This window comes from Danio rerio, chromosome 5 (genome assembly GCF_049306965.1).
Source record: "Danio rerio strain Tuebingen ecotype United States chromosome 5, GRCz12tu, whole genome shotgun sequence".
Classification (NCBI taxonomy): domain Eukaryota; kingdom Metazoa; phylum Chordata; class Actinopteri; order Cypriniformes; family Danionidae; genus Danio; species Danio rerio.
Window position 1 is genome coordinate 29,138,896 of NC_133180.1, and position 16,960 is coordinate 29,155,855.

A 16,960-nucleotide genomic window follows, 5' to 3' on the forward strand; every position below is an offset into this window, starting at 1 on the left:
TTGAGGAACTTAAAAATTGAGTTGGGCCTACTTAAACTTTAAAAATTAAGTCGGGGAACTTAAAAAATTTAGTTGGGCCGACTCAATTTTTTTTGCAATTAATTTGGGGAACTTAAATTTTTTTGTTTGTCCAACCTAAATTTCAAAATTAAGTTTAGGAACTTAAAAAATAAAGTTGGTTCAGTTAAGTTTTAAATTTAATTCAGGGGACCTCAAAAATTAAGATGGGCCAACTTTAGTTTAAAAAATAATATGGAGAACCTAAAAAGTTTAAGTCGGGTCAACTTAAATTAAAAATTATTTTGGGGAAACATAGGAAGTTTAGGGAAATAAAAAAGTTAAGAAAACCTATAAACAGAAAAATTAAGTTGGGGAAACTTAAAAAAAATAAGTTGGGGAAACTAAAATGAATGAACTTTATTTTAAAAAATGAAAAAAATTGAGTTAAGGGAAATAAAAATAGAAAATATATGTCAACAGATCCAAAACCCAGTTTGAAGGTAAGAGTTTACCTAAATGTAAAAACTTGTATGTACATATGTGTTGTTGTTTTTTTTAATTTATAAATATAATTTTTCTGAGCTTGTGTTTGTCCTCCAGGCAAAAATGTGAAACTTGGCCTATGGTTATAAGGCAGTCACATGTTATCTGAGTTAATTCAGCAGCCCAGTATCAGAGATTAATCCAATGATAAACTAATTGTCATTCATTATTATTCAAATGATTTGCATCGAGTGGTTTGATAACAGGCGCCACAAAGAAGCCCATTTATTGTTGGCGATCTTAAGAGACAACATCAAAGTTGCCTGGCAACCAATCATGAAAGTAAAGCACGTTTTTTGTCTGATAATGAAAAATGTTTCTTATCGTACATCAACTTCTGTCAGGCAGAGAAAGGAACCGTTCAGCCTTGGGTTTACAGTCTTTGGTTATAAGAAAAAATTGTTAAACAAATCTTGAAGGTAATAGTAGTGTATTTATAATAAGACAGGAGTGAAACATTTTAATGAATTTATTTGAAAAATACACAGCATTCACATACACCACCTCTTGTCGTAAAATCATAACAAAAACACTAGCAGAAAGATTCAGAATATACAAACTGGAGGCTTGTGATTCAAAGATATTAGATTCAAAGAGAGTAGCATGACTTGAGTTCATTTGAATGATGTTCTAGAGTCATTTCACAGATAAAGCACAATGATTAAAACAGCTTACCAGAACTTAAGAATACTTTAAACGCCAAGACTAAAAACAAATAAACTGCTAAGTTGTGCATTTGCTGTAGTTATGTATACTGATTTTATCATTTATATATATATATATATATATATATATATATATATATATATATATATATATATATATATATATATATATACACACACACATATATACACACACACACATATATATACAAATAATAAAAATTAAATGGCAATAACTAAACAAATTAAGCAAACAAAATAAGCTGTGAGAACTAGAAAAATTTGGTTAAAAAAATAGTTGTAAAACCAGAAAATTAAGTTGTAAGAAGGAATCAAAGTTCGGCGATTGGAAAAATTAGATTGAAAGAAAAAATAAAATAATTGGGCTATGTGAATTAGAGAATGTAAGCTGAGATAAACAAAACAAGTAAATTGAGAGGACTACTGGGAACAAGAAAAAAAAAAAAGTTAAGCAAACTAGAAAATTGAATTTATTATTTTTGCCTACAATAGAAGTAAATAGGTTTCGTCAAAGATGTGTTTACAAACATGTAAAAACTATATTTTGTGTTGAGGAGGAGAAATAAAATGATACATATTTAGAACAACTTGAGGGTGAGTAAATGATAAATGCATATTTATTGTACCATCACTAAAAAAAATAACAGTCAGATTATGCATTTGATATGGTTAGTGATACTGACTTTAGGATTACCAAGTGATTTTTTTCCCTCTATGCTTGTCAGGTTTTCTGATTTGTGCAAACCTCATCCAGTTTTAGAAAAATTCAACCACATGTTTTATTCAATAACGACCCATCTGAACAAATTATGTGAGACACTTTACGTTTAAAGAGAAATTTGTCGTCACTGTTTATTGGAGTGCCATCTTAAGCTTGGATTCATATATTTGTGCTGATGACTCGCAACAAACTGCAAAAAAAAAAAAAAAAAAGGAAACTAAAATGAACACATAAAACCTGCGTGCAAATATGAAATACTAAAGCTTTGTATGGATAATTGTTAACAAAACAATTGGCAGTACAATCCAGCAGCACGGAGGCACCTGCAGGCAGGGAAAAGACTTCATCCTGATGACTCTTGAGGAGAATTTCTAGAAATAAGCAGTTCAGCTTCCAGTGAAAGCAAAACCACAAGTTAAGAGTGCTTGCTCATATTGTTTACAAAAAAAAAAAAAGCGCGCTCTCATCACTTTTCAAAAATCAATCAATGCAAGTGCGCTTTTTTCCTAACTAGAAAGTTGGTACCAAAATAAGTATAAATCACTTTCTTAATTGATCATTTACTGAAGCTTATGAAAATATTATTTGGTTATTTAAAAGTTAGTCCTTTTATCAATGGTTAGCTTTATCCTCAAACCTTAATTCTGGGTTTTTGAATATAAAATGATTCCTATACAAAACATACAATACACTTAAAAAATCTGTAGCATTGTAGATGACACTGCAAACAGGTAAACATTTTAGCCGGAACCTGATACGACATTTCTCTTGATATACAATTACTATTTATTGCACAGAATATGCTATGTACAGCTGTGCCGAACAGTAGGGCCATGTAGTCACTTTCAGAGCGTCCATAATAAATAGAGACCAGACAATCCAGTCGGAAAGTTTTGCTGCTTTTGTCATTGCACTAATGTCTATGTACAGAACTTCATCTGTGTGTGTGTCTGACTGCAGGGGCTGATGGGATAGCATAGGGTGGTCAGCCTGTGGTGAGCTCAGAGTGAGGAGTTTCCAAACTCTCAGCAATCTCCCCCAACTCATCTTGAAGCTCTGTGAACGAGGGTCTTCTGAATGCGTCGAGCTGCATCAGAGAGCAGACGTTAAGAAACAAGGCACTGCTAAAACAGAATATCTTTTCTATGCAGCAAATCTGTTAGTTGTTAATAGGACTCTAAATAGATTAAAATCACAATTATTTGCACCCTTTTTGTGCGATTAACCGTGATTGATTACACACTTATTATAAAATTAGTTGTACATCACTGATCTTGTTTAACGGATTTTCATTTGCTAATGTATATCCAGCATAGCACTCACAGAAAACACAACATGTAACTTCAACAAATTGAGCGGTAACACTTTAGCTTAAGTCACAGTTCATGCTATTAACTGCAATATCAGGGCTCTATTTTAACAATCTAGGCACAAAGTCTAAAGTGCAAAAGCATTAAGAGCATGTCAGAATCCACTTTTGTTATTTTAAGGACGAGCAAATACATTTTGCGTTGTGGCACTTGGTCTAACAGGGTTGAGCTTATTCTCTTAATGAGTTACAGGTGTGTTTTGAGTGTAATGTGCATTAAACTAATCAGAGTCTACTCTCCCATTCTCTTTAAGAGCCATGAAAATATAATTTTGTAAAATCTATTTATTTTTTTTCAAATGTAAAGATATTTGTGTATTTCTGTACATCTTGTGTGTATTCAGCAATGTGCACACATTTTGGACCAGCAAAACTAACGCACTCTGCGCTGGACTTTGACCAACTAAAACCGTGTGTAATGGCGCAGCCTCTTTCAATTCTTCAAAATAGAAACGTGCCAATGATGCGCCTAAACACACCTCCTTTTCAGACCTGCACACCCATGGATTTGCCATTTAAACAACGAGGTGCAAAACATGAAAATTAGTGTTGTGCTGAGCTGAAAACAGCAACAAATCGCACCAAACGCATCTTGCGCCGGGTGTATGATAGGGCCCTTACTGTGTTTTGGTAGTTATAAAGTATGACTTTATTCTTCTTCTATTCCCACACAGAACTTAAACCCAACTTCCACCTAACTAACTATTAATAAGAAGCAGTTTTTTGAGCGAATAGTCTCAGTTAATGGTACTGTAGCGTGAATTGTGACTTGAAATAAAGTTACCAATTGACCTACAATTGACCTTTATTTAAGGGATGGTTCACTAAATAGGATAATTCTTTAAACAGGTTTGTAACAAGTGAGTAAATGATTTAGTTTTTTTCTCTTGAACAGAATAAATACATTGAAAAATATTGGAAAAATTGGTACCCATTGTATTCGTTTTTCCTACAACAAAAGTCAACAGGTACAGTTTTCCAACCTTTTTTCTGGAACCATTTTAGAGTGAGTACATTTGTAATTTGTGGTGAACTATTGATTTAAATGTCTACTACTGCCATTTTATGATTCAACATTAAATAAAATAACACAAACTGCATGTTTCCATTTTAAGCTAATGTTTAGGCAATCACATGAAGGATTTTTGGTTACTTCATAAGTGAAAATCTGTCTAAAGGTTAGTGTATGTTCCATTCATCTGTTTTCATTTCCATAAGCTTTGCCTTTAATTGTAGAATTAATCAACTTTAAGAGATTAAAAGAAGAATGTTTTGTCTATTTTTGTTTTATGTTTTGTGGCAAGTAGTCACGCAAGTACCTCCAGGCAGTTGTGTTTTTAGAATAAAGCCCTTCAGTCTTAACATCATTAAACTTAGTGCTTTAAAAAAGCAGTTACACCGGTATTTAATACAACCGTTAAAATCCACAGATACGATAAGATCAATAGTGCAGACCAAAACGGAAATGTGTCAGAGAACCCCACAACATGACAAACGCAGCTGCTTTCTGTTTAGAGTCAGTGATGTTGTCTGAGATTTGAGATTTTTCTCTTTATTTTAATATCCTTGTCATATAGTTCCTTGTTGTTTGTGTTTTTAGCCCCAATAATCAGAAAATTGCACAATTAGAGTTTAAATGAACTGTTATTTGAATGTTAGCATGTAAAAATTATTCCGGGAACAAAAAAAAATTATGCAAATAAGTAAACAGGAAGCAGTTGGGTTCGTCACTTTTGGGTTCCATATATTATTTGCATTGTAGTCTGTGCTATTTGCAGTGTGTTTCTTTATTTGCATGTGTTGTGAGAATTTGCGCATATCTGTGTTTTTTAAATTGATTATTATACTTTCTCAATGCATTAGTGCTTTCATATTTGCATGTGTTATATCAAGATTGGTGCATCACTAGCGTTCATTTTTTATAAATGTGACTGTTAACAGGGTCACTTACTAGACAGCAGCTGGCTGCCAGCTCCAAAAGACGCTGAGGACACCCACTGACCATTTTCCTAAACGCTGATACATCCAGACCATAGTCCTGCAACACACACAAACAATCATAAAACAAATACAGATTTTTTAATAAATAAATGCACACACTGAATTCTGACAGTGTCGATGGTGTTATTTATATTGACCTGCGTTCTTGGAAGGATTTCTGGGTCTGCTGGGATCCTGGCCAGAATTTCACATAAAACAATCCCAAAAGAAAACACGTCCACCTACCATTTTATAAAGCAAAATCAGATTTAGTAAGAAGCCTGCAAATCTCAGCACAGTTTCATGACTTGCTCTGAATTTTTTTAGGTTTTTACCTTGCGGTCATACGGTTCTCCACGCAGCATCTCAGGGGCCATCCAGAATGCAGAGCCTACAAGAGACAGCTTCCGGTCCTTTGATGGAAGCTCAACAACCTCTCGTGCCAAACCAAAATCTGTGACCAGCGCCTCTCTGCCTCTCGCAGTCATCCTTATTAGACAGTTCTGTGGGAGAGAGGAGTTCACACAAGACCTATTTTACATTTTCATTCTCTTTCCACTAATAATAATTTAGTTTCACTTTTAGAATTGTAAAACATACAGTAAATCTCTAATATTATGAAACATAGTTGTTGATGATGCTTAATTATTTTTTTCCTATTTATTTTGTACACTTTCAGCATTTGATACTTTAGAAATCATTCTAATATGATGATATTAATACTTGCAATATACTTATATATACCTATATCATAAATGCTGTGCTGCTTAATATTGCATTTTTGCCGAATGATTTCTACTTCAAATCTTTGAACTGTATTTACTATTATATTTTGTGTAAATAGCTTGATATACAGAAGTCTTTCTTTTTAAATAATGAAGTAAACATACTCGATATATAGCAAGCAACACGAGGCAAAACCTGCGTAAATCATAGACTAAAAAAATAAACACATGCATTCAACATTAAAGAAATGCACTTTTCTTTGCTACCAAAAGGGGGCGGTAAAAACTAACAGAAAGTTAGTCGCTACAACGTCCAACAAAGCTCTTGCAGAGTATAAAATCTGAAGGCATATATTTTAGATCTCATAATCCCCCATATAAGATGATCTTCTGTTGAGAGACCCCTATCTTAAAGTCATCTATATAGTTTATTTTATATTGACACCATTTTTTACACTTATTTTAGAACTTAATATAAACATTTACTTGCTTGTTACATATTTTAGTATGCGTTTTAATCTAATCTATGTTCATATTTATTCATTAAAATATTTAGTACAATAATCTTAGAAATAAAATAATTTTCATTACAAATATAACAAAAAAATTTACATTTTTAAACGAAACTTTAATGAAGCATTAATTTTTTTATTAGAATATTTAATCACATTTTGGATTTTGTTAGATTATTTTAATCAGATTTCTCTTTGTTTTTATACAGTTTATGAATCTTAATGACTAGTTTTATTCATTAGATAATTTAACAAATCACACTTTTTAAATATTTCTCATTCCTTTTTTCAGAGGGTCTTAGTTTAAAGCTTTATTAATCCCCTTGGGACAATTCATTCGGACACGGTGGTGCCTCACATAACAAGAATGACACAACACAATAGACACCAACACAACATCAAATACACAAACAAAAACTGAAAATAATAATTTAAGAAAAAATAAAAAATAAAATAATAATAATCCATCAATCAACTACATTTATTACATCTAGGTAATTCCCTTGCGTCCCCATTTGATTCCCTAGAGCCAAGTTTGCAAAATGTAAAAACACTAGTACACTGGTCTAGCACACTTCTGTAAGGCATTTCACCTTATAATCAAGCAAACAAACAGAAAGCTTGACCCATGTGCTTACTGAGTATGGAGTTTCATATAAAGAAGCTAAATGTCATCTAAACAGTACAGATGATTGACGTATAAAAACAGTAAAATGCATGGCTGTTGTTGTGTGCTTTAGTGTGTGTGTGTGTGTGTATCATGTCTATGAATGGCCTTTAGAGACAATGAGCCCTGTGGCTGAAGCAGAACTCAAACCAAGGCTGTTTCTTGGTGTAATGAATTATTCAGCAGACCCCGCATCTCGCCAAAGGGTCTCGACCGCCTACAATTCCCCTCTTCCGTTTGTCAAACTCCTGAGGTACAGCTATGAAATGTTATACCTCACCTCAGTCTGAATGGTTTAGAGTGATGATGTGTCATGGCTACAAACAACATTAAGGCTGGAAATCTGTTTAAAGGAACTTTTTTTTTTTTTAGGGAAATATGTTTGTTTTTCAACCCATGTAGAGTTAAACTGCTGGGTTTAACATTTTTAAATCCCATCAGTTGATTTCCATGTCTGGCAGGAGCATTTTAGCTTAGCTTAGCATAGATGATTGAATTGAATTAGACCATTAGCAAAAAATTAAAACAGTGTCCTTAATTTTCCATCCAATTTCATTGCACCTCAAAGCCATATATTAATGTAACTACAGAAGAACAAAGCTTCAAATAGGAATATTATCCAAACTGTTTTTATTTATTGAGCGAGATGCTAATGGTCTAATCCAGTCATTGGTTCAATCGGATTCAATGATTTATGCTAAGCTAAAATAAAAGTGCTCTCGTCTGTTTTACTCTAGGTAACTTGTAAAATGAGCCTATTTCCATAAATACATAATAAATGAATAAATAAAACATGGATTGTGCCTTTAAGGCTGAATGACTGTGGGTGTGAGAAACGGCCTGCTATTTTAATGAAAAGAGCAATGAGGAGCCTGTGAGGCTGACCAGAGTAAAGGGACTCCAGGTATCAGCCAGACGTTACTTAAAGCAGAGAGACTCTTGGAGCAGAAAGTGCTGATGGAGAAAACATTAACTTTCTGCATCTGGGTTGAATTAGAAACCACAGCTGAGGCTCTATCCCAAACACTGACCTATGCTATGATTACAGGACTAAGAAAACTCCAAGTGCAGCCCTTGAGCCTAGAAATCTCCCAATTTAGAAAGAGTAACTCATGCATAGGGAGCGTTACAGCACCCTCCGGCTCTGCTGATAATGGCTGGGTTTGAAATAAGGGCACTGAGGTTGCTTGATTCAATACAAAAATAAAATATCTGATGGCATCTCTCTCTATATTGTTGCATATAAAATGACTAGCACTCATGTGAATTTTTTTTTTACTGTTCAAATATTTCCCAAGTGATGTTTAACAGAGCAAAGACATTTTTCATAGTATTTCCACATATATTTCCCCTAAAGAAAGTTCTTTTAGTTTGGCAGGAATAAAAAAATAAACTTTTTTTTTTTAAATTTAAAAGCTATTAAGATCAATATTAATAATCTCCTTTTTCAAAGTCAGCTTTATTGTCAATTCAACCACATGTACAGGACATACAGATAATTGAAATTGCGTTACTCTCAGACCCTAGGTGCCTAACATATAATATTAATACAAAAAGTAGAGATTTAAAAAGAAATTACAATACAAACAATTACACATATAAAATAATCTACAAATATAGGTAACAACTACACTTAAGGCAATGGTCTCAAACTCAATTCCTGGAGGGCCACAGCTCTGCGCAATTTACCTTCAATCACCTCCAACTCACACCTGCTTAATAGTCTCTAGTAGTCTTGAACGCCTTGATTATTTGGATCAGCTGTGTTTGATTAGGGTTGGAGCAAAACTGCAGCGCTGCGACCCTCCAGGAATCCAGTTTGACACCTATGACTTAAGGGCACATGGTAAGGAGTGCACACCAGAGTTGTGCAGATGCAAAACGGTATATAGTACAAAAAGTATAGTATAATGCAAACAGTACATCTAAGGGGGGAAGATGTCCCCTCCCATCCGAAACTTTACCATATGAAAACTGAGATGTGTCCGACAGAATGCACTATTGAGTCTTTCTTTTCTTTTTCATTCTTTTTTAAAATGTGTAACTTTTTTTTTATTATTTGTTTTTATTTTCTTATACTTGTCTCTTTTATTCCTGTTTGTGTAAAGCACTTTGAATTGCCACTGTGTATGAAATGTGCTATGTAAATAAACTTGCTTTGTCTTGCCGTATCCAATAGTTAGGACACTAACCAAACCTGCCTAGTTATTGTAATCTACCTAGTATCTTGTTAAATAACTAGCAAAATGTTATGTGCTGTCATCATGGCAAAGACAAAATAAATGAGTAATTACAACTATTATGCTTAAAAATGTTGAACTTAGTCAAACAGCACTTAGGAAATATCTGAAAAAGATTGAAAAATTTCACAGGAGGTCTAAAAATGTTGTCGTCAACTGAATATGTAGTAAATATGTCCTTTACTCTGTTTTTTTGCCCTAAAATAACAAAATATGTGCAAATAAAAATTAGATTAGAATTAAGATTAAACAAGAATTCATTTTCTTTTAGCTTAGTCTTATATTCATCAGGGTCGCCTCAGTAGAATGAACCACCAACTTATCCAGCACATGTTTTACACAGTGGATGCCCTTCCAGCTGCAACCCAGTTTTGGGAAACACCCATACACAATCACATTTAAACACATATACTACGGTTAATACAGTTTATTCAATTCACCTGTAGCGTACAACTTCGGACCTGTGGAGGAAACCGGAGCACCTGGAGGAAACCCACATAAACACGGGGAGAACATGCAAACTCCACACAGAAATGCCACGCGGCCCAGCTGGGGCTCGAACCAGTGACCTTCTTCCTGTGAGGCGATGGGGCTACCCACTGCGCCACTGTTATGCCCACGTGGGAAATATTGGAAATAGACTTTAAATTTCACAAGAGGTCTAAAAATATTGTCGACTGAATATGTTGTAATTATGTCCTTTACAGTGTCTTTTTTGGCATAAAATAACAATATGTGGTAGTAAACAGCTACGTTTTAGAAAATACTGGTTTACGGCCATAATTCTGCACTTAAAAAAGGTATGAAAATTAAACGATGAAGTTAATTCATTCATTTTCTTTCAGCTTAGTCCCTTTATTCATCAGGGGTCACCACAGCAGAATGAACCACCAACTTATCCAGCATATGTCTTACACAGTGGATGCCCTTCCAGCTGCAACCCAGTATTGGGAAACACCCATACACACTCATTCACACTCATACACTACTACGGTCAATTTACTTTATTCAATTCACCTTTAGTGCATTTCTTTAGACTGTGAGGGAAACGGGAACACCTACAGCAAACCCATGTGAACATGGGGAGAACATGCAAACTCCAAACAGAAATGCCTACTGACCCAGCTGGGACTTGAGCTTGCAACCTTCTTGCTGTGAGGTGAAAGTGCTAACCACTGAGCCATTGTGTCACATAAACTATGAAGTATTTGATGCACTTAAAAATTTGGCATATGAAACTTTCAGCTTCTCTTCATTCATTTCTCGCAACACATTGTTCCAATCAGCCTAATGAACCTTTTCTAAATGAACGTCTCAAAAGCAAGTAACAGCTTAAATTTTCGGAAAGCTTCCCACAATTGTGCCAACTTTCATGTCAAATGACAAGCAAACGCTGGTCCCGCTAACCAGCATGCTAGATGTCACAGTACTGCAAATGGTGTGGCTGGCATTTTTGTCTGCTCATTGTTCAGATCTGAAAGGCTGACAAATAGACAGCGGCTGAGAGACAAGGCCGGGCTGAAAACCAAAGGGTGGGGGATCTGCAAGCCTATACTCTGCGCATTTCTGGACTCTCAAATGAGATGGGAAGTGTAGGGAGAGAGACACAGAATGGGAACGTGTATTACCATCACAATGGAGTAGCCTTGTTGTGCCACCATCGGCCTAGGTTTGGTGAGCACTCGTGTGAATCCTGGCAACCAGTGAAACTCTCAAGCGCAAACATCTCTGTCTGCATTTCTCAGGGGAGAACAACTCCCTGTAACACTAGATTGCTGATCTACTATTGTGACTGTAGATGAGCGTGACTGAGAGCCATGCTGTACCTTAGAGTTGAGATCCCTGTGGTAAATGTTCTTGTAGTGGAGGTAAATCATCCCTCTGGTGATGTCGGAGGCCAGGTCTACTTTCTCTCTCCAGCACAAAGGCACATCCTGCCTGGCTAACAGCTCCTCTAGACATCCTCCACTCACATACTGTCGAGAGAAACACACACACAAACATGCACTTCTGTTCTAGCTATGATTCCACCCACCTATTTTTACGCTCATTTTTTGGAATATCACTTAAAAAATGCTACGGCCATGATGCGCATACATTTTTAAAATTTGCATAAAATGTATGTGCACAAGCAGGCAGGATAAACATTTTATTCAATAAGAAAAAAATAAGATAGAAACACATTTACCAAATAAATTCCTGCATGCACATCAAAAATGAGCAACTGAATTGATAAGTTGTGCTGCAGTCTTTAAAGAGAACAGCTTAGGAGAAAAAAAGTGTATTATGGAGTCCAATAAAAGTGCAGTTTGTACACTCACCGGCCACTTTATTAGGTACACCTTAATAGTACTGGATTGGACCCCCTTTTGCCTTCAGAACTGCCTTAATCTTTTGTGGCATAGATTCAACAAGTTAGTGGAAATATTCCTCAGAGATTTTGGTCCACATTGACATGATAGCGTCATGCATTATTGCAGATCCATAATGCTAATCTCCCGTTCCACCACATCCCTAAGGTGCTCCATTCTATTGAGATCTGGTGACAGTGGAGGTCATTTGAGTACAGTGAACTCATTGTCATGTTCAAGAAACCAGTGTTAGATGATTCGCGCTGTATGATATGGTGTGTTATCCTGCTGGAAGTAGCCATCAAAAGATGGGTACACTGTGGTCATAAAGGGATAGACATGGTCAGCAACAATACTCAGGTAGGCTGTGGCGTTGACATGATGATCAATTGGTACTAATGGGCTCAAAGTGTGCCAAGAAAATGTCCCCACACCATTACACCGCCACCAGCCTGAACTATTGATACAAAGCAGGATGGATCCATGCTTTCATGTTGTTGATGCCAAGTTCTGACCCTACCATTCAAATTCCGCAGCAGAAATCGAGACTCATCAGACCAGGCAACACTTTCCAATCTTGTATTGTCCAATTTTGGTGAGCCTGTGTGAATTGTAGCCTCAGTTTTCTGTTATTAGATGACAGGAGCGGCATCCGGTGTGGTCTTCTGCTGCTGTAGCCTATCCGCCTCAAGGTTGGACGTGTTGTGCATTCAGAGATGCTCTTCTGCATACCCTGGTTGCACCGAGTGGTTATTTGAGTTACTGTTGCCTTTCTATCAGTTATAATCAGTCTGGTCATTCTGACCTCTGGCATCAACAAGGCATTTGTGCCCACAGAATCGCTCACTGGATATTTTCTCTTTTTCTGACCATTCTTCGTAGAGCCTAGAAATGGTTGTGTGTGAATATCTCAGCAGATCAGCAGTTTCTGAAATACTCAGACCAGCCCGTCTGGCACCAATAACCATGGTACATTCAAAGTCACTTAAATCATCATTCTTCCCCATTCTGATGCTCGGTTTGAACTGCAGCAGATCATCTTGACCATGTCTGCATGCCTAAATGCATTGAGTTGCTGCCATGTGATAGGCTGATTAGAAATTTGCGTTAATCAGCAGTTAGACAGATGTACCTAATAAAGTGGCCGGTAAGTGTAATATTTCAAAGAAAAATATAATGCATTATAAGAAACAAAGAACAAACTCACCTCCAGAATAGGGTACAGCTTGTCTTCTTTGACACAAATACCCAGATACCTGGGGGGAAAAGAGAAATGAGAGGAAGTAACAAACACTCAGAATAACTTATGGCCTAAATCTGTAATGTTGAGGCAGTTTAGACTAATTGGTCAACTATGCAGAAATTCAACATCAAGTTAAAAAGTGATACTCAAGTCATCAACCTAAAGATCTATTACAGCCATGAATCAGTGAAGCTTCAAATATGTGTAAATAAAACTATATTTCCCCTTGTCATGGTGACCTCATATGGTTTCTGTCCCATTCTGCCATTTTGTTCATGGGTGAAAATGACTGTGATCGGTTATTGGGAGATGACAGCTGGCAGCGAGTGGAAAGTTGTAATAAATTAACACTGCACAGGCAGGAATGGATATAGATTTGTCCTTACATAAAACTTACTGGAAAAATCCAATGTGAGATTGCTTAGACAAACCCACGTCATCATCGTGTAAGATTAACAGAAGATAAAAGAGTGCTGAGCTGGACAGGGCTTGGTCTGACTCTAGCAGTCCTGTTAGGATTCATCATCACAATCTTGTACAGTTGAGTCTGTCCCCAAAGTGTAAGATACGAGTATATTCATTGCCAGTTAAAGATTAGAAATGCCCACATTACTCAATTTGTACCATTAATACAAAAACTAACAAACTGAAGTGTGGAAATGGACACAAAAACTATTTTATCTTCTACATAGTTGTCTACAATGCATCTATTACAACACTGCACACTGTGGCTGTTTATTCATCCAACCTTAAAACAGTTAACATCACTATCAGCAATTCTGCGGTCATCAGATGGAAGTCTGTTTCCAGTATGAGATAAATAAAAAGACTATAAGACTATAACTGTGACTCTTCATCTATCAACTCTGAGCCACCATTAGGTAGGAAGGTAGGATAGATGAATGGATGGATGGATGGATGGATGGATATACAAAAACAAAAAGATAAACTGACAGACAGAAGGACAGACAAAGGAATGGATGGATGGATGGACAGTTAAACAGAAATACCTCACGATGTTGGGGTGTGAAAGTTTCTGCAGCAGGCTGATTTCTCGTACAATGCTGTCCTGATCAACATCATTCTTATATATCTTTACTACCATCACCTTCCGTGTGGTGTTGTGGATCACCTGGAATTAAATTCAATGAAATGACAATAAATAAAAAAGCAGAACAGGATAAGGGAATAAATCCTAAAGAGACATTAACACATTCCTTTCTTCCCAATAACAGAGAAATGCTTTCATGTTAACACACAGGAATGGCCAGAACTAATGACAGTTGAGCTGTGCAATCATCGCTTATATAATAACAGGGACTCATGAGGAACCCATTAATGGCCATCATGTACTGAGGCACGAAGGCCTCCTCAACGGGACATAGAGGACAAACGTGTCCTAATGAGCAGGACTACAATACTGCACTGTATGAATGCAGGACACAAACACACATACACACACACACACACACACTGGAGGACCTTCTAAAGTACAACAATATATAACTTCCTTTTACAGTATATTTATCGGTCTGCTTAATGCATGTCAAATGACAGACTTCACTATAAGACTTATTATTGGAAAGACATTATACACACTCGCACACAAAGTAATCAAACTTGATTCCACCCAAAGGAAGAAATTTTTACTTTATCTGATTTTTTTTCTTTATTATTCTGAGAATAATTAAGTTTTTTTTTTCTTCAGAAATATATGATGTAAAACTACAGTGTATATTATGCAATTATTAAGTTTTTTCCTGTGAATTGAATTTTTTTTCACTATTTCAGTTTATAGTTATTCTTGCATTTTGGATAATTTCTTGTAATTATTTGAAGCAATTGTTTATAACTTAAAATGATCAGATGTAAAAAAATCAAATCTGGGGAACAATTCGATTTTCAATTGCAACTTTTCAATTGCAACTGTACAGTGCTAAGCATAATTGAGTTCACCCCATTTTGAAAATGAATATTTTTATCTGTTTCTCAGTGAATATAGGCAATGTATTTTAGTACATTTAAACAAAACAGATTTATTAAACAGAAATATTTATGAAAATAATATTTTAGTCACCAAACATATTTAGAAATTGAAAAATAATATAATTAAATTCAAGCAAAAGATTGCAAAAACAAACTGCAAACAATAAATTTTTTTTTTGCTTCTGTTGATTTTGTTTCTCTTTTTAAAATGTATATTTAATATATTTCTATAACATTTAAATTTGTGTGTACTAGCTTCTGGACCGTTATCGTAAGTTATTTTGTTAGATAAGCTCCAGATTTGACTTCAGAACTGACTAATCTAATGTATATGCACAAATATAATATTGTACAGCTTCCTGTTAAAACTATGAATTTAAAAGCTAGATTTTTGAAGAGTGTACTCATATATGTTGAGCACTGTACATTAAATTTAGGACACTCTCAAACAAAAATAAAGAACAAATATGAACTATAAGATAAAGTCAAAATGACTTTATTTTGGTTAAAACAAGCTTCTATAACTTCATAGATTTTTTTTTTTTTAAATGTAAAGAAAGTCACTAGAACTGCCAAAAACAAAAACACCATTAGTAAAAGTTACCAATTCTCCTAAATTTGTTGCAACAAAAAAATCTCAACAAACAAATGTGTTACAGGACTGAGGCAATCATATCTGTTAAAATATTTTAGCACTCACTTTCATAATCACTATTATAACAACCATGTCAACAGATTTCAGAGATTTCAAGTGTTACCTTGTAGACCTTCGAGAAGAATCCACTGCCAATCAGCTCATGTGTGAAGTTCTCCCAGAACTCCAGCTTGCGGACAGCAGTGCGCAATTTCTGCCAGCGGTCCACATGGCAGTACGTGTCAGAAGACTCATTGCAGAGTGTCGGGCTCGTGGGCTCAGACGAAACGTCCACTTCACACATCCTGGAGATCTCCGCTGAAAACCAAACAAACACACACACACACATAAACGGTGTTGAAAAAAAAGCTTTCCATGAAGAGTGCTAACAAGGAAAACAGTGTAAAATGCAATGTTAAATAAAATTTTAACAACATGTACTTCAAATCAAAGAGGGCTTTGTTAACAGCCTCATAAAATATTAAGTCTGAAGGAAGCCGTATTTGTGAAGCTCCTGTTTGATGATCATACAGTAAGAACTGGATCAGCTCAATGAGTAGGAAGGTTCTCTGTCGTTTGCTGCAGCGGGTATAAAAGTGGCAGAATAACAGTCTCTTAAAATAGCAGCGGACAACATGCAGAGGAAGATGCATGCAGGTGAAAGACTGACTGTTCCAGATCGTAACACAAATGAGACATTAACAACTTGAGCACACAATAAAATCAAAGAGACATTTGAGAAATTAATTTAGACACAAATTTAATCCAAAATCCCTATGATTTGGAGGCCCATCACAACGTGACGTAGGAGTGATGTCTTCCCCACCCACCAAATTAACTGACAGGCACCGTGTTTCTATAATAACATGTATACATGTCCACATAATTTTAGCAAATAAACTGGGATTAACATATTTGTTACAAATCTCTACTATTTTTATAAGTTTAAAACTTTTTTTTTTTTAAACAAAGCGTGTTTGTAATAGAGACAGTAAAATCGCTATGTAATTCTTAACCAATATAATCACTATGGCTGCATAGTGTCTGTAAACACTATTATGTGTCTTTGTGTGTGTGTGTGTGTGTGTGTACTGCAAATGGCATTTGTGTGTGACTCATCATTTCAGAAAGGCTTGAATAAACTCCACCGCAAATACATCAAATAAACTTACTTGGTATTTTTGACTAATAAGCTGTCAAAGCAGCTTCACATATAAGATCATAGTTAATTAAAACAGTGTAGTTCAATGTAATTTAAAGTATGGTTTACAAATTTGGGGTCAGTAATATTTTTTATATTATT

At 35.3% G+C, this 16,960-nt stretch overlaps 1 protein-coding gene across 2 annotated transcripts in view; it reads right to left on the reverse strand.

Annotated features, from left to right (window-relative positions):
- Positions 1-997: 997 nt before the first annotated feature.
- zgc:162952 overlaps positions 998-16,960 on the reverse strand; it is a 29,139-nt gene continuing 13,176 nt past the window's right edge. For both annotated transcript variants that reach the window (NM_001431118.1, NM_001089574.2), the window contains 8 exon segments: positions 998-3,037; positions 5,271-5,357; positions 5,458-5,541; positions 5,635-5,802; positions 11,270-11,419; positions 13,002-13,050; positions 14,048-14,169; positions 15,782-15,975. In NM_001431118.1, coding sequence (NP_001418047.1) covers positions 2,936-3,037; positions 5,271-5,357; positions 5,458-5,541; positions 5,635-5,802; positions 11,270-11,419; positions 13,002-13,050; positions 14,048-14,169; positions 15,782-15,961 — 942 coding nt within the window. In that variant the 5' untranslated portion in view covers positions 15,962-15,975 and the 3' untranslated portion in view covers positions 998-2,935.